The 26,472-nt window shown below is 42.9% G+C and overlaps 1 protein-coding gene across 1 annotated transcript in view; it reads left to right on the top strand.

The window, feature by feature from the left end:
* BAHD1 (bromo adjacent homology domain containing 1) overlaps positions 1-26,472 on the top strand; it is a 509,383-nt gene that overhangs the window by 143,053 nt on the left and 339,858 nt on the right. The window contains exon 2 of the mRNA XM_053697895.1: positions 610-2,183. Coding sequence (XP_053553870.1) covers positions 632-2,183 — 1,552 coding nt within the window. The 5' untranslated portion in view covers positions 610-631. The remainder of the gene's footprint in view (positions 1-609; positions 2,184-26,472) is intronic.

Genomic DNA, 26,472 nt, shown 5'->3' with positions numbered 1-26,472 from the left:
GTAAAACACATAGTATTGCTCAGGACCTGTAAAGCACTGCTGGTCCCGAGCAGAAACTTCCACTGATCCAATCAGCATAGGGACACATAGGGATGTAGAGTCACTAGTCTTAAAATGTACATGCTTTAACATGAATATACAAGGAATTTCATAGTTTTAACTTTGTCTTAAAGGAATTAATGATTCAGATGGGGCTTGCAATTTTAAACTTTAAAATTTTCAAAGCATTTGACAGTTCACAGCTAAACAGCGCTAGTTCATGTGTGACATAGTAACATTGTGCTCACTCCTGTGTAGTTATTCGTGAGACTGCACTGAGTGGCTAAAATGCAAGTCTGAAAGAACTGATAAAGGGGCTTAGATACAAGGTAATCACAGATGTAAAAAGTATATTAATATAACTTTGTTATGCAAAACTAACCATTTCTTTCATTTTTATAGATATGTACATCTATCATATTCTCTTTATTTCCCCCATTCTATTACTTGTTCTCCCCAAATACGTTTTTACATGTAAACAAAAATCTTACTGACTTGCCTTTCCTCGTTGAGTAAAAAAATAAATAAAAATCTATGTCCTAAAGTGTTTAATTTTTTCTCCTCCCGCAGGTGCAGATATGGATCATTATGTATGAAAAGGAAAAGTGCATTTTCGATTAAAAAAATAATGCAGAAGAGATCTGCAAACTTTAGAATGGATAGCACTCAAACAAGTTTTACTGGTCAAAGTGTCTTTAAGGAGCTCACCTTCCAAGGGAGAATTCCAAGGAGTGTTTTAAACAAGGAAGTACGAAAAACATACCCTCTACGTGGCCAGTTCTCTTCAGCCATGAATGACAAAACCTGCACTGTTGTTCTCACTAGACTGGAGGATGTGGCTGGACCACGGGTTATAGATGGCCAAATTGGGTCTCCACCAAGTATCTCTTGCTGGGTGGATGATTTTGGAACGCTTAAAGTCCATACAGGGCTCCCTTCAAAACGTCAAAGGATTTGCTCAAAAAGGGAAAAAATCCCTGTGGTCTCCAATGAGGTGGATCCTATCCATAATTTCCCGGAACCTAGGCAAAGAAGGTTAGCTTCTCTTAATGCAGAAGCAGTGAATAATCTGTTGTTTGCTAGAGATGCCATATTTTCTGCTAGGAGAGTTCGAAAGGATTTTACAAAAGTTAGTGGCAATTTTAACTCTGGGGAAGCTTGGCAAACCTTGAAAAATCAGGAACAGCAGGTCCTCGGCAAAAAAGCCAGACAAAAATGCATTCCCACAAATCACTTGCAGAAGGATGTTTTTGATAATAATGTTAAAAGGGACGACTGTGGAGTCTCTTTTCCACCTGCACCAAAGAGATTAGCAAGTTTAAATGCTGTAGCATTTTTGAAACTAACCAATGAGAAAGCAAATCATCTTAAACAGAGGATTAAATCAGATGGTGACAGTCGTCCTGCCAACAGCTTTTCTAAATCAAAACTAAAGTCTGCTAAATCTCAAAAGAAGAACTGCATAAAATCCCAAAAAGATTTGTTGCATAGCAAAGTGGATGATCAAAGTGATCGGCCACGGGAAGCTGAGGGTGGGTTTCTTAAGCCAGAGCATCAAGATTCTAGTAGATCTTTGGGAAAAATAGAGAACCCCAATGTGGAACAGTCTTCCAATTACCAAGATGGCTTAGATTCGTTGTACAACAGACTACCTTTACTAATGGGTGGACAAGCTTCCATGAAGCCGGAGTATGGAAGACCAGGAGAAAAATCTCCTACTCCTAAACAAGAATTCCAGCAGCCATCATTTCCAGTTCAACAACTTCATCATTTGCCTGTTCCAGGCAGCCCCCTGGATTGTGTTGGTCTCTACAATTCCCACAACCTAACTTTGGATGGAAATTATGTTTCTTATGGCCAAAGTGGATTACCATATAATGGGTACCCGGATTTATCTATGTACACTAAAGATGGAGTTTTTTCTCAGCCTGTAATCTATGAAGAACTCTTGATATCAAAGAGTTCTTTACCCTCCACTGCAACACTTGAGCATCTGCCCTGGTGCAACTCCCGCTATTCTTTAGTAGAAGATGCTGGAACAAACACAGACAGTCTTTGTGGTGTGATAAGGCTGCCTATTGGCAGGGTTAATAACATGCACACGGGACATAATAGCTATCCATACAAAAAACCTTTTACAGCAGGTAAGTGCAAAACATACTCTTTCAATCAAACTCAGAACAAAATTTCCTATGAAATGTTTAGTTAAGGATAGTAAATACTGAACACAATGTAAATTTTTATTTTTCCAGTATTGCCATGTTTTTCTCTACCTGATCTAAAAAAGCTGCAGGTTGTATAAACTACTTTGATACATTTTAATGCTCTGATTTGTTGGAGCAGATTACATTAGTCCCTTGCTAACTCTATATCTTAATGCCTGCGATGGGCTTAAAAACATGTAGCTGCCAATCACTGGCCATGTCCTGTTCAGGATCTGCAGGGTGTTTGTTGCAGAGTGGGGGCCTTAGCTATGTGTCTTGTTTATGACCTCTGCAAAAGCTTTAATTACTTACTAGTTAGATCTGTGCAGGAGTGTAAATTCCTGCTTTTAAATAAAGATAGCAAGAGAACATAGAAAAAATGATAGTATGAGTAAATTAGAAAGTTGCTTAATTGCATGCTCTATCTGAATCATTAAAGAAAACATTTTTTTTTTTGTAAAAAGAAAAATTACCTTCGCAATGTAAATAGTTGTATTTAACTAACACAATAACATTATAGTTTTCACTTAAATTTTTACTGCATGCCCCTCCCTCCTCACACTTAGGTTCTTGTGCAGATCTTTCCCACTCCAAACAAACTTCTATTGATTGAGCTTCTTTAAACCTAGGGGGTTGATTCTGTGTACACAGATCTACAGGGGGGCAATGGGATTAAGGGACAGTAAAGTCAAACATTCATGATTTAGAAAGAACATTCAGTTTTACACAACCTTCCATAGTACTTCTATTATCTTATTTGCTTCTTTGTCTTGTTATCCTTTTCTAGGCTCAGGAGCAGAAATGCACTACAGGGAGAGCTGGCTGCACATCTATATCTCTTGTCAGTGGCTCACCCAATGTGTTCAGTTGGCTCTGTGGGGCATTGCTGCTCCTTCAACAAAGGATACTGTTGGTGATATACTCACCCTGGACTGAATAACTTCTTCAGACCAGGACAGGTAAAAAAGAGTTTGTTTATTGATTACACACTGCAGTATGGAGAGAAACAATACAAAGTTTTCTCTGGGGGGGTCAGTCCCCTTTCCCAGGTATTTATACATTCCACATCTAGGCTATTACAGTTTGATTGGCTAGCTAACACAATGCAAGGGTTTTAACAAATATGGTTACAACTTAAGTAAATAACAGTTCTACACATCAAAATTGTAGGTTTTACTGTGTTTGACCATATATCAAGAAAAAAGGGCAAAGGTCAGAGATGAACTATTGTCTACTTTTTGCTTATTATTTTCAACAATACCAAAGAAATGACTACATTTTATAATAGAAGTAAACTGGGAGGTTGGTTGTTTTATTTTATGATTCAGACAGAGCATAAAATTTTAAAGTTGAGAAATAGACCTTTCATAGAGTCATGCACCAAAATGTTATTTCTTTCCTAAAATACGGTGAATCCACGGCTTCATCAATTACTGGAATATCACTCCTGGCCAGCAGGAGGAGGCAAAGAGCACCACAGTCAAACTGTTAAGTATCACGTCCCTTCCCACAACCCCCAGTCATTCTCTTTGCCTTCGGTGCAAGGAGGAGGTGGTAAGGGTTTCAGTATGTCAGTAGACTGAGTGTGAAATCTCAGATTCGGACAGAATAATTCCTTCATCTGATGCTGAAGTAGTATCCTTCAGATCTGAGCTTGAACACCTTTGTATATGGTTAAAGGAGGTTTTCTTCTTAAACAGGAAGAGTCCACAGCTGCTTTCATTACTTTCAGGAATTCAGAACCTGGCCACCAGAAGGAGGCAAAGACACCCCAGCCAAAGGCCCCAACACCTTCCCCACCTCCCTCATCCCCCAGTCACTCTTTGACTTCTGTCACAGGAGGTTGGCAGAGAAGTGTCAGAAGATTAAAAATAGTCTTTTTATTGAGGTTAGTACTCTTCGAAGTGGGTCTGGAGTTTTAAGTAATCTTGTCAGCCTCTCAGTGAGAGCATGTATGAAAGTTAGAGTCCTGAGATGCAGGGAGAGTCTTTCTGCGAAACCATCCTGACTCATATTAACGGCTCCTTGGCAATCTGCGTTGACTAGTTTCGCAGCCTGCCTTTATTCACTCAAGTCCATGTCAGTAGCGAGGCTACTATCTGTCACACTTGAAGGGCCGTGTTCCTGTTCCACAGCGTAGATTTGGTAAGTCGGTAAGATAGTTTCATTTTATTTCCATATGTGAATGTAATGTTAACGAAAGAAGTCAGGGTCCCAATGGGACTCCTCTATCTTATGGAATCAAGGGTTAATCTCTTCTGAGGGGGGTTATTGAACAGGGGGAGACTTTATTCATGTTTATGTGATTCTGTCTGTTAATGCGTAGTGATATTTAGGCTCATGGCTATTCGGAACATAATGTCCTTATCAGTTTTCGTGGCGCTAGCTGCTGTTCCTTGCGGTTCATGTCACCCACGGGGTGCTGGTTATCCTGTCGGGTGCTGAATGTTTACTTGGTCCTAATGTTGAGGGTTCTGGGCTCGGTTCCTTCTAAGGAGCTCATCGTGGGTTCTAGAGGTCCTCTGGACTCTGAACCCAAGTTCTCCATTTTCTTCTTAAACCGGAAGAGTCCACAGCTGCATTCATTACTTTTGGGAATTCAGAACCTGGCCACCAGGAGGAGGCAAAGACACCCCAGTCAAAGGCTTAAATACTTCCCCTACCTCTCTTATGGAGGGTAGTACTCTTTGCAATGGGACTGGAGTTTTAAGTAATACTGTCAGTCCGGAGATGCAGGAGTCTTTCTGCAAAACCATCCCGACTCATATTAACAGCTCCACAAGCAATCAGCGTTGAAGAGTTTCGCTGCCTGCTTTTTTCTCTCAAATCCATGGCAGAAGTGACGCTACTATCTGTCACACTTGAAGGGCCGTGTTCCTGTTCCACTGCGTAGATTCCGGTAAGATAGTTTCATTTTACTTTCATCATGGATGTATTTTAATTTCAACTGTTTATCCGAGAGGGGCTACAACTTTTCGGGGATAACTTTAACATAGGGTTTCGGTGAGGCTCCTTTTTGTATCTAGGAATCAAGGGTTAATATCTCCTGAGGAGGATTATTGAACGGGGGTTTATAAATCAGGTTTATGTGATTGTCTGCTACTTTGTAGTGTTGCTTCGGTTCATGACTTTTTTGGAACATAACGGCCTATGTCTAGTGACGAAGCTTTCTCGATCGGGCGCGCTTTTACATTTACTGCACGGTTTACCTTGTGACTCCATTTCCCCTTTCCTGACCAAGTGGCGACAGAGAAATCCTGGTCCGCTGGTGTCTGGTTCTCTGGAGGTGGCAGTGTCCCAGTTATGGAGGATTCTTGGAGACAGATGTCTAAGATTCAGACTCTATTTCTTGCGAAGAATATGAATTGGCCCGGGTGATACATGCCCATTTATGTTTCGAATGCCGCTTTAGAGTGCTCTGTTCCTCGGAATCGGGTGCCCACTGAGCCATCTGCCACTGGGGATTCTATTTCTCACGAGACGAGTTCCCTACCACCAACTCTTACTACACATGCAAGTAACCCAAACGCTTCTTATCCTTTCTAGGGAGCGTGGCCAGTTCCCACCGGAGGTTACAACACAGTTCCGCATGGCCATATCTTTGGCGCTGGGGCCTGTGCACCTACCGGGAGTGTGCTTACAATTTTGTCTGTTTCGTAAACCGGGGCTCATCAGCCGTGGGATCGCCTGGTCCAGTTTAGTCTTCCGGGGAAGCGACTGCCCCCTAGGCCTCAGGGTTAACCTTCGGGGCCGTTGTTTCCTTTTGTTATAGACTGGCGCACCTTTGTGTTCTACTAAGACATGTTTTTGGTGTTGCTGGAGGATCCTACTCTTAATGGGTCTGGGGATTCTCAGTCTTAATCTTCGACTGGCTTGCATACATAGACATAATGGGATAAAGTAATATTCTTATAGTTTTTTTGTTATTTGTGTATCCTTTTCCAGTTCTGAGCTTGGAAGTCTCGGACCCCTGTTGAGTTGGTCCTGTGGGTCTGTCCGTTCTTCCTGGGCGATAACCTATGGGTTGCCTTATCCTTTATTTTCATCCGGTGAGGATGATTTTTATTTGGTGTAAAGCTCATGTTGTGGTGTGATGTTTCCTTCGGGAACTTTATTCTCTGGAATTGATACTCTCGATTTTGTGATCGCACTGTTTACAAAGTCTGTCTGTTCTTTATTCCTCTATCTCCGGGGAGACTCTGTGGCCTTGATAGTGCTTACACTAGCTAAGCGTACTACTATCCCTGTCGAGGACAGTTGTGCTTTCTTACATCCGATGGATAAAAAGTTAGAGGGTTACCTTAAGAAAATGTTTATTCAACAAGGTTTTATTCTACAGCCCCTTGCATGCATTGCCCCAGTCACTGCTGCTGCGGCCTTCTGGTTTGAGTCTCTGGAAGAGGCTATACAGGTAGAGACCCCATTGGATGATATACTTGACAAGCTTAGAGCACTTAAGTTAGCCAATTCTTTTGTTTCTGATGCCATTGTTCATTTGACTAAACTAACGGCTAAGAATTCTGGTTTTGCTATTCAGGCGCGTAGTGCGCTATGGCTTTAATCATGGTCAGCTGACGTTACTTCAAAGTCTAAGCTGCTTAATATTCCCTTCAAGGGGCAGACCCTATTCAGGCCTGGTTTGAAGGAGATCATTTCTGATATCACTGGAGGAAAAGGTCATGCCATTCCTCAGGATAGGTCCAAATCAAGGGCCAAACAGTACCTTTCGAAACTTCAAGGCGAGTGCGGCATCAACTTCCTCTAATACAAAACAAGAGGGAACTTTTGCCAAGTCCGAGTCGGTCTGGAGACCTAACCAGACTTGGAACAAAGGTAAGCAGGCCAAAAAGCCTGCTGCTGCCTCTAAGACAGCATGAAGGATTGGCCCCCGATCCGGTAACGGATCTAGTAGGGGGCAGACTTTCGCTTTTTGCCCAGGCTTGGGCAAGAGATGTCCAGGATCCCTGGGCGTTGGAAATTATATCCCAGGGATATCTTCTGGACTTCAGAGCTTCTCCTCCAAAAGGGAGATTTCACCTTTCACAATTATCTGCAAACCAGATAAAGAGAGAGGCATTTTTACACTGTGTTCAAGACCTCCTAATTATGGGAGTGATCCACCCAGTTCCAAAGGAGGAACAGGGACAAGGATTCTATTCATATCTGTTTGTGGTTCCCAAAAAAGAGGGAACCTTCAGACCAATCTTAGATCTCAAGATCTTAAACAAATTTCTCAGGGTCCCATCATTCAAGATGGAGACTATTCGTACCATCCTACCTATGATCCAGGAGGGTCAATACATGACTACAGTGGATTTAAAGGATGCTTATCTTCACATTCCGATAAACAAAGATCATCATCGGTTTCTCAGGTTTGCCTTTCTAGACAGGTATTACCAGTTTGTAGCTCTTCCCTTTGGGTTAGCTACAGCCCCAAGAATCCTTACAAAGGTTCTGGGGTCACTTCTGGCGGTCCTAAGGCTGCGGGGCATAGCAGTGGCCCTTATTTAGACGACATTCTAATACAGGTGTCAAATTTCCAAATTGCCAAGTCTCATATGGACATAGTTCTGGCATTTATGAGGTCGCATGTGTGGATAGTGAACGAAGAAAAGAGTTCTCTATCCCCTCTTACAAGAGTCTCCTTTCTGGGAACTCTAATAGATTCTGTAGAAATGAGGATTTACCTGACAGAGACCAGGTTATCAAAACTTCTAAATTCCTGCCGTGTTCTTTATTCCACTTCTCGCCCTTCGGTGGCTCAGTGTATGGAAGTAATCGGCGTAATGGTAGCGGCAATGGACATAGTGCCGTTTGCCCATCTGCATCTCAGACCGCTGCAACTCTGCATGCTCAGTCAGTGGAATGGGGATTACACAGATTTGTCCCCTCTACTAAATCTGGATCAAGAGACCAGGGATTATCTTCTCTGGTGGCTATCTCGGGTCCATCTGTCCAAAGGTATGACCTTTCGCATGCCAGATTGGACAATTGTAACGACAGATGCCAGCCTTCTAGGCTGGGGGGCAGTCTGGAACTCCCTGAAGGCTCAGGGATCATGGACTCAGGAGGAGACACTCCTTCCAATAAACATTCTGGAACTAAGAGCGATATTCAATGCTCTTCAGGCTTGGCCTCAGCTAGCGACAATGAGGTTCATCAGATTTCAGTCAGACAACATCACGACTGTGAGGGCTGGATGTGGTTAAAGGGATAACCACAAGAAAGAGTACACTTGTAGCACTCAAGAGCTTAATATGATATAGTTAAATTTATCATAAGGCTCAAAGTGGTGCAGTAATTACAGAGACAACCCTAGTCTCCAAATATACTAAACTTAAAGGGACACTGTACCCAAAAAAATTTCTTTCGTAATTCAGATTGAGCATGAAATTTTAAGCAACTTTCTAATTTACTCCTATTATCAAAATTTCTTCATTCTCTTGTTATCTTTATTTGAAATGCAAGAATGTAAGTTTAGATGCCGGCCCATTTTTGGAGAACAACCTGGGTTGTCCTTGCTGATTTGTGGATAAATTCATCCACCAATAAAAAAAGTGCTGTCCAGAGTACTAAAACCAAAAAAAGCTTAGATGCCTTCTTTTTCAAATAATGATAGCAAGAGAACGAAGAAAAATTGATAATAGGAGTAAATTAGAAAGTTGCTTAAAATTGCATGCTCTTTCTGAATTACAAAAGAAAAATTTTGGGTACAGTGTCCCTTTAACTAAATTAAAACGTAACATTTATTAATACACAGTGCTAAAATTTTCGTTACGAACATCACGACTGTGGCTTACATCAACCATCAAGGGGGAACAAGGAGTTCCCTAGCGATGTTAGAAGTCTCAAAGATAATTCGCTGGGCAGAGATTCACTCTTGCCACCTATCAGCCATCCATATCCCAGGTGTAGAGAACTGGGAGGAGGATTTTCTAAGTCGACAGACTTTTCATCCGGGGGAGTGGGAACTCCATCCGGAGGTATTTGCACAATTGGTTCAACGTTGGGGCGAACCAGAACTGGATCTCATGGCGTCTCACCAGAACGCCAAACTTCCTTGTTATGGATCCGGGTCCAGGGACCCCAAGGCAACGCTGATAGATGCTCTAGCAGCGCCTTGGTCCTTCAACCTGGCTTATGTGTTTCCTCTGCTCCCTCGTCTGATTGCCAAAATCAAGCAGGAGAGAGCATCAGTGATCTTGATAGCGCCTGCGTGGCCACGCAGGACTTGGTATGCAGACCTAGTGGACATGTCATCCTTTCCACCATGGACTCTGCCTCTGAGACAGGACCTTCTACTTCAGGGTCATTTCAACCATCCAAATCTAATTTCTCTGAGGCTGACTGCCTGGAGATTGACTCGGAGAAGCCACGCAAGCCCGTCACCAGGAAAATCTATCATAAGATATGCCGTAAATATCTTTATTGGTGTGAATCCAAGGGTTACTCATGGAGTAAAGTCAGGATTCCCAGGATATTATGTTTTCTCCAAAAAGGATTGGAAAAAGGATTATCAGCTAGTTCCTTAAAGGGACAGATTTCTGCTCTGTCTATTCTTTTGCACAAGCGTCTGGCGGATATTTCAGACTTTCAGGCATTTTGTCAGGCTTTAGTTAGAATCAAGCCTGTGTTTAAACCTGTTGCTCCACCATGGAGTTTAAATTTGGTTCTTAAAGTTCTTCAGGGGGTTCCGTTTGAACCTCTTCATTCCATAGATATCAAACTTTTATCTTGGAAAGTTCTATTTTTGGTAGCTATTTCCTCGGCTCGTAGAGTTTCTGAGTTATCTGCCTTACAATATGATTCCCCTTATCTGATCTTCCATGCAGATAAGGTAGTTTTGTGTACCAAACCTGGGTTTTTACCTAAGGTGGTATCTAATAAGAATATCAATCAGGAGATTGTTGTTCCTTCATTATGTCCTAATCCTTCCTCAAAGAAGGAACGTATTTTGCACAATCTTGATGTGGTTCGTGCTTTGACGAAAATCCTTCGTAGCTTGTAAATAAAACTTCAAACATCTGCTTTTTTTGTTGTCTACTCTGGACAGAGGAGAGGCCAAAAGGCTTCTGCAACTTCTTTCTTTTTGGCTGAGAAGCATAATCCGCTTAGCTGATGAGACTGCTGGCCAGCAGCCTCCTGAAAGAATTACAGCTCATTCCACTAGAGCGGTGGCTTCCACATGGGCTTTTAAAAATGAGGCCTCTGTTGAACAGATTTGTAAGGCGGTGACTTGGTCTTCGCTTCATACTTTTTCTAAATTCTACAAATTCGATACTTTTGCTTCTTCTGAGGCTATTTTTGGGAGAAAGGTCTTACAGGCAGTGGTGCCCTCCGTTTAAGTTCCTGCCTTGTCCCTCCCTTCATCAGTGTCTTAAAGCTTTGGTATTGGTATCGGTATCCCACAAGTAATGGATGAACCTGTGGACTGGATACACCTTTACAAGAGAAACAAAATTTATGCTTACCTGTTAAATTTATTTCTTTTGAGGTGTATCCAGTCCACGGCACGCCCTGTCATTTTAAGGCAGGTGTTTCTTATTTTTATACTAGTCACCACTGCACCCTATAGTTTCTCCTTTTTTCTTGCTTGTCTTCGGTCGAATGACTGGGGGTGGTAGTTAGGGGAGGAGCTATATAGACAGCTCTGCTGTGGGTGTCCTCTTGCAGCTTCCTGTTGGGAAGGAGAATATCCCACAAGTAATGGATGAACCGTGGACTGGATACACCACAAGAGAAATAAATGTATCAGGTAAGCATAAATTTTTTGTTTTTTTGGATTCAGCCAATCAATATTAAAATCTCAGAAAACAAAAATTTCACTTTTTGGGTTTTGAGTTATGGTTTCACTAAGGAGATGGGCTATGTCAGAAATGGAATGCACAGGGGAGCTAGGTGGGCGGTAGATTCCTGCAACAATGATTGATTTACTGCACAGTATCTCAATTGTGGCAGGAGAGCTAGATTTTTGTAAGGGGGTGAACTTTGTGGAATAGTCCACATAAATTACAATGCCGCCTCCTCTCTTTGCTCTGTCAATTCTATGGCATGAATACCCATGTATTGCAATTGCAGAGTCAGGTATTTTTGCAGTTAGCCACGATTCAGAGATAATAATGATTTCTCCAACATTGGTGTGTCCGGTCCACAGCGTCATCCATTACTTGTGGGAAATATTCTCCCCCACAGGGAAAGGCAAGGAGAGCACACAGCAAGAGCTGTCCATATAGCTCCGCCCCCCAGTCATTCTCCTTGCCGCTCTGAACAAGTAGCATCTCCACAGGGATGGTGAGGAGTTTGTGATGATTTATCTAATGAAGGTAGTGGGGATAGTTCTACATCCTCTCCTTCTGTGTCTACACCAGCTTTGCCCGCGCAGGCGACACCTAGCGCGCCAGTGCTTATTTCTATGCAACAATTCACAGCAGTAGTGGATAATTTTATAGCAAATCTTGTATCCAAACTGCCAGCATTTCAGAGAAAGCGTGATTGTTCAGCTTTAAATACAGATAAAAGGGATGAACAATCAGACGCTGACGATGCTTTATCTATTTTACCGTCACATCAATCGGAATTGGCTGTGAGGGAAGGGCTGTCTGAGGGTGAAATTTCAGACTCAGGAAAAATTTCTCAACAGGCAGAACCTGATATAGTAGCATTTAAGTTTAAGCTAGAACATCTCCGCGCTTTGCTAAAGGAGGTATTCGCTACTCTGGATGACTGTGATTCTATGGTAGTACCAGAGAAGTTGTGCAAATTGGACAAATTTTTAGAGGTCCCAGTGCACGACGACGCTTTTCCAATACCCAAAAGGGTAGCGAACATAGTGGAAAAGGAGTGGGAGAAGCCAGGTGTACCCTTTGCCCCACCTCCTATATTTAAGAAAATGTTTCCCATAGTAGACCCTAGAAGGGACGCATGGCAGACGGTCCCGAAGGTTGAGGGAGCTGTTTCAACACTAGCGAAGCGCACCACTATTCCTATAGAGGACAGCTGCGCTTTCAAAGATCCTATGGATAAAAAATTGGAAGGATTGCTTAAAAAGATTTTTGTTCAGCAAGGGTTCATCCTTCAACCAGCTACGTGTGTTATTACCGTCACTTCAGCAGCGTCCTTTTGGTTCGAGGAACTAGAAAGGTCGCTCCAGAAAGACTTCCTATGAAGAAGTCATGGACAGAATTCACGCATTAAAATTAGCTAATTCCTTTATATTGGATGCCGCCTTTCAAATAACGAAATTGGCGGCGAAAAACTCAGGTTTTGCTATATTGGCGCGGAGGGCGCTTTGGCTGAAATCCTGGTCGGCAGATGTGTCGTCCAAGACTAAGTTACTTAATATTCCTTTCAAGGGTAAGACTCTTTTTGGGCCGGAATTGAAGGAAATTATTTCAGACATCACTGGGGGTAAGGGCCATGCCCTCCCACAGGATAGGCCTTTTAAGGCTAAGAACAAGTCTAATTTTCGTTCCTTTCGCAATTTCAGGAACGGACCGGCTAATAACTCCACTGCCGCTAGACAAGAAGGTAACGCGGCCCAGCCCAACCCCGCTTGGAAGCCTATGCAAGGCTGGAACAAGGGTAAACAGACCAAGAAACCTGCTGCTGCTACCAAGACAGCATGAAGGGGTAGCCCCGATCCGGGACCGGATCTGGTAGGGGGCAGACTATCTCTCTTCGCTCAGGCTTGGGCAAGAGATGTTTCGGATCCCTGGGCACTAGAGAGAGTCTCCAAGGGATACCTGCTAGAGTTCAAGGGACTTCCTCCAAGGGGAAGGTTCCACCTGTCTCGCTTATCTTCATCAGCTAGCGGAAGCCAGGTTTATAAGATTTCAGTCGGACAACATAACGACTGTTGCGTACATCAATCATCAGGGGGGAACAAAGAGTTCCCTAGCGATGAAGGAAGTAACCAAGATTATCCAATGGGCAGAGAATCACTCCTGCCATCTATCTGCTATTCACATCCCAGGAGTAGACAACTGGGAGGCGGACTATTTGAGTCGTCAGACTTTCCATCCGGGGGAGTGGGAACTCCATCCGGAGGTCTTTGCTCAGTTAACCCAATTATGGGGCATTCCAGACATGGATCTAATGGCGTCCCGTCAGAACTTCAAGATTCCTTGCTACGGGTCCAGATCCAGGGATCCCAAGGCGACTCTAGTGGATGCATTAGTGGCGCCTTGGTCGTTCAACCTAGCGTATGTGTTTCCACCGTTTCCTCTCCTTCCCAGGCTCATAGCCAGGATCAAACAGGAGAAGGCCTCAGTGATTCTGATAGCTCCTGCGTGGCCACGCAGGACTTGGTATGCAGACCTGGTGAATATGTCATCGGCTCCACCATGGAAGCTACCTTTTGAGACAGGATCTTCTAGTACAAGGTCCATTCGAACATCCAAATCTAGTTTCTCTGCAGCTGACTGCTTGGAAATTGAACGCTTGATTTTATCCAAGCGTGGGTTTTCGAATTCTGTGATAGATACTCTGGTCCATGCCAGAAAACCTGTGACTATAAAGATTTACCATAAAATATGGAAAAAAATATATCTGCTGGTGTGAATCCAAGGGATTCTCCTGGAGTAAGATTAAAATTCCAAAGATTCTCTCCTTTCTCCAAGAAGTTTTGGATAAAGGGTTGTCAGCTAGTTCTCTAAAAGGACAGATTTCTTCTTTATCTGTCTTGTTACACAAACGACTGGCAGCTGTGCCAGATGTACAAGCTTTTGTTCAGGCTTTGGTTAGAATCAAGCCTGTTTACAGACCCATGACTCCTCCTTGGAGTCTAAATTTAGTTCTTTCAGTTCTTCAAGGGGTTCTGTTTGAGCCTTTACATTCCATAGATATTAAGTTATTATCTTGGAAAGTTCTGTTTTTGGTTGCTATTTCTTCTGCTAGAAGAGTTTCTGAATTATCTGCTTTGCAATGTAATCCACCCTATCTGGTTTTCCATTCAGATAAGGTTGTTTTGCGTACTAAGCCTGGTTTTCTTCCAAAAGTTGTTTCCAACAAGAATATTAACCAGGAAATAGTTGTTCCTTCTCTGTGTCCGAATCCAGTTTCAAAGAAGGAACGTTTATTACACAATTTAGATGTTGTTCGTGCTTTAAAGTTCTACTTAGAAGCAACAAAAGATTTTAGACAAACCTCATCTTTGTTTGTAGTTTACTCTGGTAAGAGGAGAGGTCAAAAAGCTTCTGCTACCTCTCTCTTTCTGGCTGAAAAGCATTATCCGATTGGCTTATGAGACTGCCGGACGGCAACCTCCTGACCGAATCACAGCTCACTTTACTAGGGCTGTGGCTTCCACTTGGGCCTACAAGAACGAGGCTTCTGTTGATCAGATATGTAAGGCAGCGACTTGGTCCTCTCTGCACACTTTTGCCAAATTCTAAAAATTTGATACTTATGCTTCTTCGGAGGCTATTTTTGGGAGAAAGGTTTTGCAAGCCGTGGTGCCTTCCATTTAGGTAACCTGATTTGCTCCCTCCCTTCATCCGTGTCCTAAAGCTTTGGTATTGGTTCCCACAAGTAATGGATGACGCCGTGGATCGGACACACCAATGTTGGAGAAAACAGAATTTATGCTTACCTGATAAATTACTTTCTCCAACGGTGTGTCCGGTCCACGGCCCGCCCTGGTTTCCTAATCAGGTTGAAATTTTTTTTCTTTATACACTAGTCACCACGGCACCCTATAGTTTCTCCTTTTTCTCCTAACCGTCGGTCGAATGACTGGGGGGCGGAGCCAGAGGGGGAGCTATATGGACAGCTCTTGCTGTGTGCTCTCCTTGCCTTTCCCTGTGGGGGAGAATATTTCCCACAAGTAATGGATGACGCCGTGGACCGGACACACCGTTGGAGAAAGTAATTTTTCAGGTAAGCATAAATTCTGTTTTTGGGCTTGTATTGTAAACACCAAGCTTGCAGTGCATCAATTTTTGGTAGTAAGCTGCGGATATTACAGTGCACAAAGGAGAGGTCTTTTTTAGTTGGAAGGCTAGGATTGGAATTTGCTGGGGGACCAGGGTTAGACTCTACATCATTTGCAAGGGAAAGTAACATAAGGAATAGGAATTTGGACAGTTTTTGTTTGGCCATATAGTGAATGGGATACTTTATAATTTTGTGAGGTGGCGGTAGGAGGGCTATTTTTATGATTCTCTACCAGCACTCAGCAGATATGTTACAGCAACAGAGCAGGCCATGGTGTATAAAATTTGTTTTCCAGTTTTAGGTGTGTGTTTATGGCGGTAATGATAGGAACAAAAGTGGAGTGAGGAAAGGGTTGTCATGAATATCAGTATGGTCATATTTGGATTCATGTTAGTGCTATGAGGTGTGTAGATAAATATAAAACAAAATATTACAATATAAAAAAAAAATTGTTAAAAAAATTATATATATATATATCTCAATGTGGGATATATAGCTATTTGTAGGGAGAGAGGGAATGTATTCTAAAGGGTTAAGTAACTGGAAGGGTGTGCTGATCAGTGTTTACAGCTGTCAGTTTAGGAGAATGAAAGTTGTGTGGGAGACTATCTATATATGGGAGAGTGAACCTGGAGTGGGTGGGGTGAGGGTAACCATCTTCCAAAGGCTACCTGTAGCAGAGGGCTGTGTCAGCTGATGTAAGTTGCTCTATGCTTTAAAATTCAGCTGAGGGAGAGAGATATATTAGTGTCAGATTGGCCTGCAAAAAAGTTAAGTGAGGGGTTATCCATGGAGATTTGAGCTAGGGGTCAGACAGGCAAGAAACACAGGGAAAGTTCACTAAATTACAGAGATAAGGGAGGTATCCATTGAGGGGAATAAAACCATTAAACAGCAAGATATATGGTCCATCAATGTGCATTTAAAAATAAATAAGAAAAATAGCCAATACATATTACAACACACACATTAGTAGTAACAGGGTAGAATATGAGATAACTATCTTCCAAAGGCTACCTGTAGCAGAGGCTGTGCCAGCTGATGTAAGTTGCTCTGTGAATTTTCTTTAGTCTGATGATGGCTGCATGTTCTTGACTCGGGTGTTTACCTCGTCTGGATCTGCTACACGTATTTGTCTAAGTGCTGACGACTTGAGGATAAGTCTTCAGTTGTCGTTTCGGTGCTTCCACTCCACATTGAGAGTAAAAAATCTCTGTTCGGATGCTCGGTCCTAGACCTTGTGTTATGCTGGTCTGGGCGTTGCCTCTCCTTATTGTTTTAGATTTGGGTCGTTATGAGCTGTGCTCGTTCTAGGTGTCTTCCTTTACAGAATTTTGTGGTGTCCTTTTGATTTCCTTTGATTTTTTTTTTTTTCTTGCCTGTCTTTTTGGGAGTTTTGGGCTGTGAAGTCATGTTGAACATGACTTCACATATATATAGGTCCCCAAGTATACTTTGCAGTTCAATCTATTTTTAAGATTAGATTTCCCCCCCCTCCCCCCCCCCCTTATATTTGGCAGTTCCACCCATGACTTGTACACATTTAAAGGGACAGTACACTGTAAAATTGTTTTTATATAATATCTCCAATACCCGGCAGAGTATAACATTTATGAGACATTGCATCTCGGGTTTGTCTATATAAATTAGCTGGTTTTGTGCTTTTAAACCACAACCTATTACAATGGGTTGAGCTTCAGGTAATATAAATAAGCAAGTGTGTGTCATAAAGTGATAACATAATGAGATCTGATCTTATATTTGTCTGGAAAACTAAAGCTCAATACATAGAGAGAATAATGGAAAATTATCATTTTATTACTTAACTATCCTGCACCCCACTGTGAGTGTAATCTCTTCTGCTGGATGTGTTTACTTAGGCTATTCAATAGCGTATACTCCAGTATCAAAACTTTCAGTATAGGTTGGGAAACCACAAGCTAAATCAGCTATTTCAAAGGCCAAAATAGGGGTAAAGGAGCTACTTGTAAACAATTTAATACACTCCAGCAGGCAAATTGGAACATTGGGGACAATTTAAATGGGAGAAAATGTTTTGGGTGAACTGTCCCTTTGATGGCACGTGACACAGGTTGAGATCTATGCATACCCTAGAAGGGCTAATTATTTAAAAATAGTTTTCATTAAAAAATTGTTTAAAAATTGCTGGCAAGTATTGTAAAATTTTCAAAAATAAGCAAAATGAATTACATAGCTAAGCTGCCTGGAGAAGCCATCTTCACCCCCCCCCCCCCCCAATTAGTATTTAGACACAGGGATTGTATTTCAACTGAGTTTACAGCTTCTTGGCATGATCCAGCAGATAATCCCTAAGCACTCTTTCCATTCTACCAAAAGAACAATAGGTATAGATACAGCCATAGAAGGAAATGTGTGGGGGAGTTAGAACTTTACAATTCAGAAACCAAAAAGAAAGGGTTAATGGTGAGTCACTGCAGTATACATTTGCAGGTAAAGTAATTAAAGTACATATTATATTTTGTCTCTATCCCAACTTGTTTTATGTCCCTTTAATCCCCATTGTAAAATGCTTTTTCTTTCCTACGATATGGTGAGTCCATGGCTTGAGTAATTACTGTTGGGAATATCACTCCTGGCCAGCAGAAGGAGGCAAAGAGCACCATAGTTAAACTGCTAAGTATCATTTCCTTACCTACTACCCCCAGTCATTCTTTGCCTTCGGTGCATGGAGGAGGTGACGTTTAGTTGTCTGAAGAGAAATTTTGATTTCATCTACAAGCAAGTTTTGGGGTATAGCCGTATTCCACGTCATTCCTTGCAGTCGGGTAGTGGTGGCTTTAAAGCAGTTAGGAACTTGTAAAGAGGTACTTACTGCGTTTTCCGAACAATTGCTGCCCTTGTTTAGAAACCAGAGTTGGCTACTCAGTTCTTCACAGAGACCTTTGAAAAAGAAACATTGTCTCCTCATACCTTGTAACTGTCTACATGCCGGACAGCGGAGCAGGTAAGTGCTTTTTCTTCCAGTTGGGGAGGCCATGCACTTAGCAAATTGAAAGATGCTGCTTTTTTTATTGGGACATGGATAATCCTGTTGTGTAGGTTACACTGTGGAATGCGATTTATAATGCTCTATTGGCTTGGCCTCAGTTGTCCTCAGCCAAGTTTTTCAGGCTCCAGTCAGACAACTTACCCTCTGTGGCATACATCAAGCATTAGGGAGGAACTTGTAGTTCCTTAGCCATGAAGGAGGTTACTTGGATTCTTCAGTGGTCAGAGACCCACAGTTGCTGTCTGCCATTTCTCAATTTAGAATGAATGTGTCCAAAGGAAGAGAATATTCTTTAAACGCCTGCAGAAGAACTACTGCTGTTAAAAGTGAAATCATTACTTGAACAGTCTCTAAATCAAAGTGCTTAAGTGACTTCCACCAGTTCACTGGTGTGACTTTCTTTAAAATATCTTCAGCAAACATATATTTCTTGAATGGTTCCCCCTTAGCTTTGAAGTTTATTATAGTTGGCATTACAGATGGTTGATTGCTGGATACCCATGTCATTGCTAACTCCTCTTCCTCAGCACTTAAGTTTTGACCCTGATACTGGATATTGACAATATTTGCCAAAAAATGAGCTGCAGACAGTGCTTGTCCCAAATCCGATTTAAATCCAAAAAATCCGATTTAAATCCAAAAAATCCGATTTAAATCCAAAAAATCCGATTTAAATCCCAAAAAAACTGATTTAAATAAAAAAATCAGATTTTTTAGATTTTTAAAAAAAAATTGATTTTAATCCACCCTGATTCTAATAGCCGGACAGATAGCTCGTCATGCTAAGGCATTGTGTCTGAGCTCTGTAGCAACCCAATGATTGCAGGTTCGATCCCCGGCGAGGTCCACTCAGCCTTTCATCCTTCAGAGGTCGATAAAATGAGCAGCGCCTTGAGACCCTTACGGGTGATTAGCCGTGCTTTACAAGTACCCAATACATACATACATACCCCCTGCGTGGCCTCACAGGATCTGGTTTGCAGACCTAGTGGAGATGTCATCTCTCCCACCTTGGAGACTACCTCTGAGGAAGGACCTCCTGATTCAGGGTCCCTTCCTTCATCCAAATCTCATTTCTCTGAAGTCGATTACTAGAAATATGGCGTAAATATCTTTATTGGCGTAAATTCAACGGTTGCTCTTGGAGTAGAATTAGAATTCCTAGAATTTTCTTTACTTCAGGAAGGCCTGGAGAAGGGATTGTCGGTCAGTACCCTGAAGGGTCAGATTTCTGCTTTATCAAGTTTTACTACATAAACGTTTGGCGAATATGCAATGTTTTAGTCAGGCCTTGGTCAAAATCAGGCCTGTCTTTAAGTCTGTTGCTCCTCCTTGGAGCCTTAACCTTGTTCTTAAAGTTTTACAGCTGGCTCTGTTTGAGCCGTTGCATTCCATAGACATTAAGTTGTTATCTTGGAAGGTTTTGTTTCTTGTTGCTATCTCTTCTGCTCGAAGAGTCTCGGAACTCTCAGCTCTGCAGTGTGATTCCCCTTATCTTATTTTTCATGCCCATAAGGCGGTTCTTCGTACTAAGTTCGGTTTCCTTCCTAAGGTTGTTTCTAATAGAAATATCAATCAGGAAATTGTTGTTCCCTCTCTGTGTCCTATTCCTTCTTCCAATGAATGTTTGTTACACAATTTGGATGTTGTACATGCTGTTAAATTCTACATACAGGCGACTAAGGATTTTCGCCAGCCCTCTGTAGGTTTCTCTGGGAAGCGTAAAGGTCAGAAAGCTACTTCTACTACTCATTCTTTTTGGTTACAGAGTATAATGTATTTGGCTTATGAGACTGCTGGACAGCAGCCTCCTGAGGGAATTATGGCTCATTTAGCAAGAGCTGTTTCCTCTTCTTGGGCTTTAAAAAACGAAGCTTCTGTGGAACAAATTTGCAAGGCTGCAACTTGGTCTTCTCTACATACTTTTTCCAAATGTTTACAAATTTGAAACTTTGCCTCGGCTGAGGTTTCTTTTGTGAGAAAGGTTCTTTAAGCGATGGTGCCTTCTGTTTAGGACTGCCTGTCTTGTCCCTCCCTATTTATCCGTGTCCTCTAGCTTGGGTATTGGTTCCCAATAGTAATTACTCAAGCCGTGGACTTACCATATCTTAGGAAAGAAAAACAAAATTTATGCTTACCTGATTTATTTCTCTCTGGATATAACGAGTCCACGGCACCGATGTTTTATTTTAGGACAGTTGTTCTTTTGACCATAACCTCAGGCAACTCTACACCTTGTGTTACTCCTTTTTCTCCATTTCCCTTCGGTCAAATGACTGCGGTTTGTTGGGAATGGAGTGATACTTAAGTTTTAACTGTGGTGCTTTTTGCCTCCTCCTGATGGCCAGGAGTGATATTCCCAACAGTAATTACTGAAGCCGTGGACTTGCTATATCCGGAAATAAATTTATCAGGTAAGCATAAATTTAGTTTTTTAATGATTGTGTGTGCTGATGGAATGGGGGTGATTATGGCATTCCCCTCTATATATGTTAAAACGAGTCTTTATTTTCTTTATAAATGGAAAGAGTCCACAGCTTCATTCATTACTTTTGGGAACCTCCCCCACTTCCCTCATCCCCCAGTCATTCTTTGCCTTTTGTCCCAGGAGGTTGGCAGAGAAGTGTCAGAAGTTTTCAATACTCTTATGGAGGGTAGTACTCTTAGGCATGGGAATGGAGTTTTAAGTAGTCCTGTCAGCCTCTCAGTGAGAGAATGGGTGAAAGTTAGAGTCTGGAAATGCAGGGAGAATCTTCCTGAGAAACCATCTTGACACACATTAACAGCTCCACAAGCAATCAGCGTTGACCAGTTTCGCTGCCTGCTTTTTTTCTCTCAAGTCCATGGCAGAAGTGATGCTGCTATCTGTCGCACTTGAAGGGCCGTGTTCCTTTTCCACGGCATAGATTCCGTTAAGATCGTTTCATTTTACTGTCATCATGGATTTATTATATTTACAACTTTTTATCTGAGAGGGGCTGCAACCTTTTGGGGATAACTTTAACATAGGGTCTCAGTGAGTTTTTTTTTTTTGTATTTAGGAATTGAGGGGGGATATTGAACAGGGGTGTTTATAATCATGTTTTTGTGATTCTGTCTGCTACTGTGTAGTGTTGCTTCGGCTCATGGCTTTTGCATGGACTGCACAGTTTACCTTGTGTCTCCATTTCCTCATTCCTGACCTTGTGGCGACGGAGAAATCCTGGTCCGCTGGTTTCTGATTCTCTGGAGGTGGTGAGTGCCCCAGCCATTGGGGGTGTAAGGTGCTGTTTAGATTTTTCTTATTCTATTTTTTATTTAGTATCCCAGTTATGTAGGTTTCTGATTTTTTTTTTTTTTTTTTGGAGATAGATGTCTCTGATTCTTGCGAAGAATATGAAGTTATGTTCCAAATGCCGTTTTAGAGTGCTCTGTTCCTCGGGATCGGGGAATAGAGTGCCCGCTGAGCCATCCGGCTCTGGGGATTCTATTTCCCACTAGACAAATTCCCTACCACCAACTCTTACTACGCATGCAGGTAACCCTTCTATGGAGTGTGGCCTGTTCCCACTGGAGGTTACGACACAGTTCCGAATGGCCATATATTTGGCGCTGGCGCATCTGCACCTCCTGGGAGTGTGCTTACGAAATTGTCCGTGTTCCGTTAACCGGGGCTCGTCAGGCGTAGGATCGCATGGTCCTGTTCAGCCCTCCGGGGGAGCGACTGCCCCTGAGGCCTCAGGGTCAACCATCGGGGCCAGTGTTTTTTTTTCTTTTGTCCCGGCGGAGGTATGTTGCGCCTTTCGTTATAGACTGGTGTGCTTTTGTGTTCTACTAAGGCACATTTTTGGAGTAGCTGGAGGATCCCACTCTTAATGGGTCTGGGGATTCTCACCTGGCGTGCAGGTTTTCCTGCAACTAAGGTATGTGCAGTGAGGAATGGAATTGACTAAGAAAATGCTGCTGATACCGAAGTAATGTAAGTAAAGCCTTAAATGCAGTGAAAGCGACTGGAACAGGCTTATTAATAGAGATATATACTCTTTAAAAAATGTGTTTTAAAACGTTTGCTGGCATGTTTAATCGTTTTTAACGTACATTTGGTGATCAAACTTATTGGGGCATAATTTTTCCACATGGCTGGCTTAATTTCTGCATAGAAACAGTTAACTGAGGCTTCCCACTGTTGTAATATAAGTGGGAGGGGCCTATTTTAGCACTTTTTTGCGCAGTAAATAATTCAGACTCAGACTTCCTGCTTCTTCCTGCATGATCCAGGACTTCTCTGAGGGCTCAAAAGGCTTCAAAAGTCATATTGAGGGAGGTAATCAGTCGCAGCAAAGCTGTGACAGTGTGTTTGACTGTTTTAAAAAATGTTTTTCTCTATTGTTTATCCGGTTTGAGTATTAAGGGGTTAATCATCCATTTGCAAGTGGGTGCAATGCTCTGCTAACTTAATACATTTACTGTGAAAATTTGGTTGGTATAACTGCTTTGGTTCATTGTTATTTCAACTTGAGACAGGTTTTGTGCTTCTTAAAGGCGCAGTAGCGTTTTTAATATTGCTTGTAAACTTATTGTGAAGTGTTTTTCAAGCTTGCCAGTCTTATTGCTAGTCTGTTTAAACATGTCTGACATAGATGAATCTACTTGTTCATTATGTTTGAAAGCCAGTGTGGAGCCCCATAGAAATGTGTACTAAATGTATTGATTTCACTTTAAATAATAAAGGTCAGTCTTTATCTATAAAAGAATTATCACCAGACGACGAGGGGGAAGTTATGCCGACTAACTCTCCTCACGTGTCAGTACCTTCGCATCCCGCTCAGGGGACGCATGCTATTATGGCGCCAAGTACATCAGAGACGCCCTTAGCAATTACTTTACAGGACATGGCTACAATCATGAATAATACCCTGTCGGAAGTATTATCTAGATTGCCAGAATTGAGAGGCAAGCGCGATAGCTCTGGGATTAGGAGAGATGCAGAGCGCGCTGGTGCTGTAATAGCCATGTCTGATACTGCGTCACAGTTTGCAGAACATGAGGACGGAGAGCTTCATTCTGTGGGTGACGGATCTGATCCGGGGAAACCTGATTCAGAGATCTCTAATTTTAAATTTAAGCTTGAGAACCTCCGTGTATTGCTTGGGGAGGTTTTAGTTGCTCTGAACGACTGTAACACAGTTTCAATTCCAGAGAAATTGTGTAGGCTGGATAGATACTATGCGGTGCCGGTGTGTACTGATGTTTTCCCTATACCTAAAAGGCTTACAGAAATTATTAGCAAGGAGTGGGATAGACCCGGTGTGCCCTTTTCCCCACCTCCTATATTTAGAAAAATGTTTCCAATAGATGCCACTACACAGGACTTATGGCAGACGGTCCCTAAGGCGGAGGGAGCAGTTTCTACTTTAGCAAAGCGTACCACTATCCCGGTTGAGGATAGTTGTGCTTTTTCGGATCCAATGGATAAAAAATTAGGTTACCTTAAGAAAATGTTTGTTCAACAAGGTTTTATCCTGCAGCCCCTTGCATGCATTGCGCCTGTCACTGCTGCTGCGGCATTCTGGTTTGAGTCTCTGGAAGAGGCCATTCACACAGCTCCATTGGATGAAATTATGGACTAGCTTAAATCACTTAAGCTAGCTAACTCATTTATTTCTGATGCCATTGTACATTTGACTAAACTAACGGCTAAGAATTCCGGATTCGCTATCCAGGCGCGGAGGGCGCTATGGCTTAAATCCTGGTCAGCTGACGTGACTTCTAAATCTAAATTACTTAATATTCCTTTCAAGGGGCAGACCTTATTCGGGCCCGGCTTGAAAGAAATTATTGCTGACATTACTGGAGGTAAGGGTCATACCCTTCCTCAGGACAGGGCCAAATCAAAGGCCAAACAATCTAATTTTCGTGCCTTTCGAAATTTCAAGGCAGGTGCAGCATCAACTTCCTCCGCTCCAAAACAGGAAGGAACTGTTGCTCATTCCAGACAGGCCTGGAAACCTAACCAGTCCTGGAACAAGGGCAAGCAGGCCAGAAAACCTGCTACTGCCCCCAAGACAGCATGAAGGAACGGCCCCCTATCCGGAAACGGATCTAGTGGGGGGGCAGACTTTCTCTCTTCGCCCAGGCGTGGGCAAGAGATGTCCAGGATCCCTGGGCGTTGGAGATCATATCTCAGGGATATCTTCTGGACTTCAAGGCTTCTCCTCCTCAAGGGAGATTCCATCTTTCAAGGTTATCAGAAAACCAGATAAAGAAAGAGGCATTCCTACGCTGTGTACAAGACCTCCTAGTAATGGGGGTGATCCACCCAGTTCTGCGGACGGAACAAGGGCAGGGATTTTATTCAAATCTGTTTGTGGTTCCCAAGAAAGAGGGAACCTTCAGACCAATCTTGGATCTAAAGATCTTAAACAAATTCCTAAGAGTTCCATCATTCAAAATGGAAACTATTCGGACCATCCTTCCCATGATCCAAGAGGGTCAGTACATGACCACAGTGGATTTAAAGGATGCCTACCTTCACATACCGATTCACAAAGATCATCATCGGTTCCTAAGATTTGCCTTTCTAGACAGGCATTACCAATTTGTAGCTCTCCCCTTCGGGTTGGCTACGGCCCCGAGAATCTTTACAAAGGTTCTGGGCTCACTTCTGGCGGTTCTAAGACCGCGAGGCATAGTGGTGGCTCCGTATCTAGACGACATCCTGATACAGGCGTCAAGCTTTCAAATTGCCAAGTCTCATACAGAGATAGTTCTGGCATTTCTGAGGTCGCATGGGTGGAAGGTGAACGTGGAAAAGAGTTCTCTATCACCACTCACAAGGGTCTCCTTCCTAGGGACTCTGATAGATTCTGTAGAAATGAAAATTTACCTGACGGAGGCCAGGTTATCAAAACTTTTAAATGCTTGCCGTGTCCTTCATTCCGTTCCACGCCCGTCAGTGGCTCAGTGCATGGAAGTAATCGGCTTAATGGTAGCGGCAATGGACATAGTGCCATTTGCGCGCCTGCATCTCAGACCGCTGCAATTGTGCATGCTAGGTCAGTGGAATGGGGATTACTCAGATTTGTCCCCCCTACTAAATCTGGATCAAGAGACCAGAGATTCTCTTCTCTGGTGGCTATCTCGGGTCCATCTGTCCAAGGGTATGACCTTTCGCAGGCCAGATTGGACGATTGTAACAGATGCCAGCCTTCTAGGCTGGGGCGCAGTCTGGAATTCCCTGAAGGCTCAGGGATCGTGGACTCAGGAGGAGAAACTCCTCCCAATAAATATTCTGGAGTTAAGAGCAATATTCAATGCTCTTCTAGCTTGGCCTCAGTTAGCAACACTGAGGTTCATCAGATTTCAGTCGGACAACATCACAACTGTGGCTTACATCAACCATCAAGGGGGAACCAGGAGTTCCCTAGCGATGTTAGAAGTCTCCAAGATAATTTGCTGGGCAGAGTCTCACTCTTGCCACTTGTCAGGCGTGGAGTGGAGAACTGGGAGGCGGATTTTCTACGTCGTCAGACTTTTCATCCGGGGGAGTGGGAACTCCATCCGGAGGTGTTTGCTCAACTGGTCCATCGTTGGGGCAGACCAGAACTGGATCTCATGGCGTCTCGCCAGAACGCCAAACTTCCTCGTTACGGATCCAGGTCCAGGGACCCGGGAGCGACGCTGATGGATGCTCTAGCAGCTCCTTGGTTCTTCAACATTGCTTATGTGTTTCCACCGTTTCCTCTGCTGCCTCGACTGATTGCCAAGGTCAAACAGGAGAGAGCATTGGTGATTCTGATAGCGCCTGCGTGGCCACGCAGGACCTGGTATGCAGACCTAGTGGACATGTCGTCCTGTCCACCATGGACTCTACCTCTGAGACAAGACCTTCTAATACAAGGTCCTTTCAATCATCCAAATCTCATTTCTCTGAGACTGACTGCATGGAGATTGAATGCTTGATCCTATCAAAGCGTGGCTTCTCCGAGTCAGTTATTGATACCTTAATACAGGCACGAAAGCCTGTTACCAGGAAAATCTACCATAAGATATGGCGTAAATACCTGTATTGGTGCGAATCCAAGAGTTACTCATGGAGTAAGGTTAGGATTCCTAGGATATTGTCCTTTCTCCAAGAGGGTTTAGAAAAAGGCTTATCTGCTAGTTCGTTAAAGGGACAGATTTCTGCTCTGTCTATTCTTTTGCACAAGCGTCTGGCAGAAGTTCCAGACATTCAGGCTTTGGCTAGGATTAAGCCTGTGTTTAAAACTGTTGCTCCTCCGTGGA

This window comes from Bombina bombina, chromosome 1, assembly GCF_027579735.1.
Source record: "Bombina bombina isolate aBomBom1 chromosome 1, aBomBom1.pri, whole genome shotgun sequence".
NCBI classification, from domain to species: domain Eukaryota; kingdom Metazoa; phylum Chordata; class Amphibia; order Anura; family Bombinatoridae; genus Bombina; species Bombina bombina.
The sequence above is the reverse complement of the archived record's forward strand: the minus strand, read 5'-3'. Positions and strand labels throughout refer to the sequence as shown.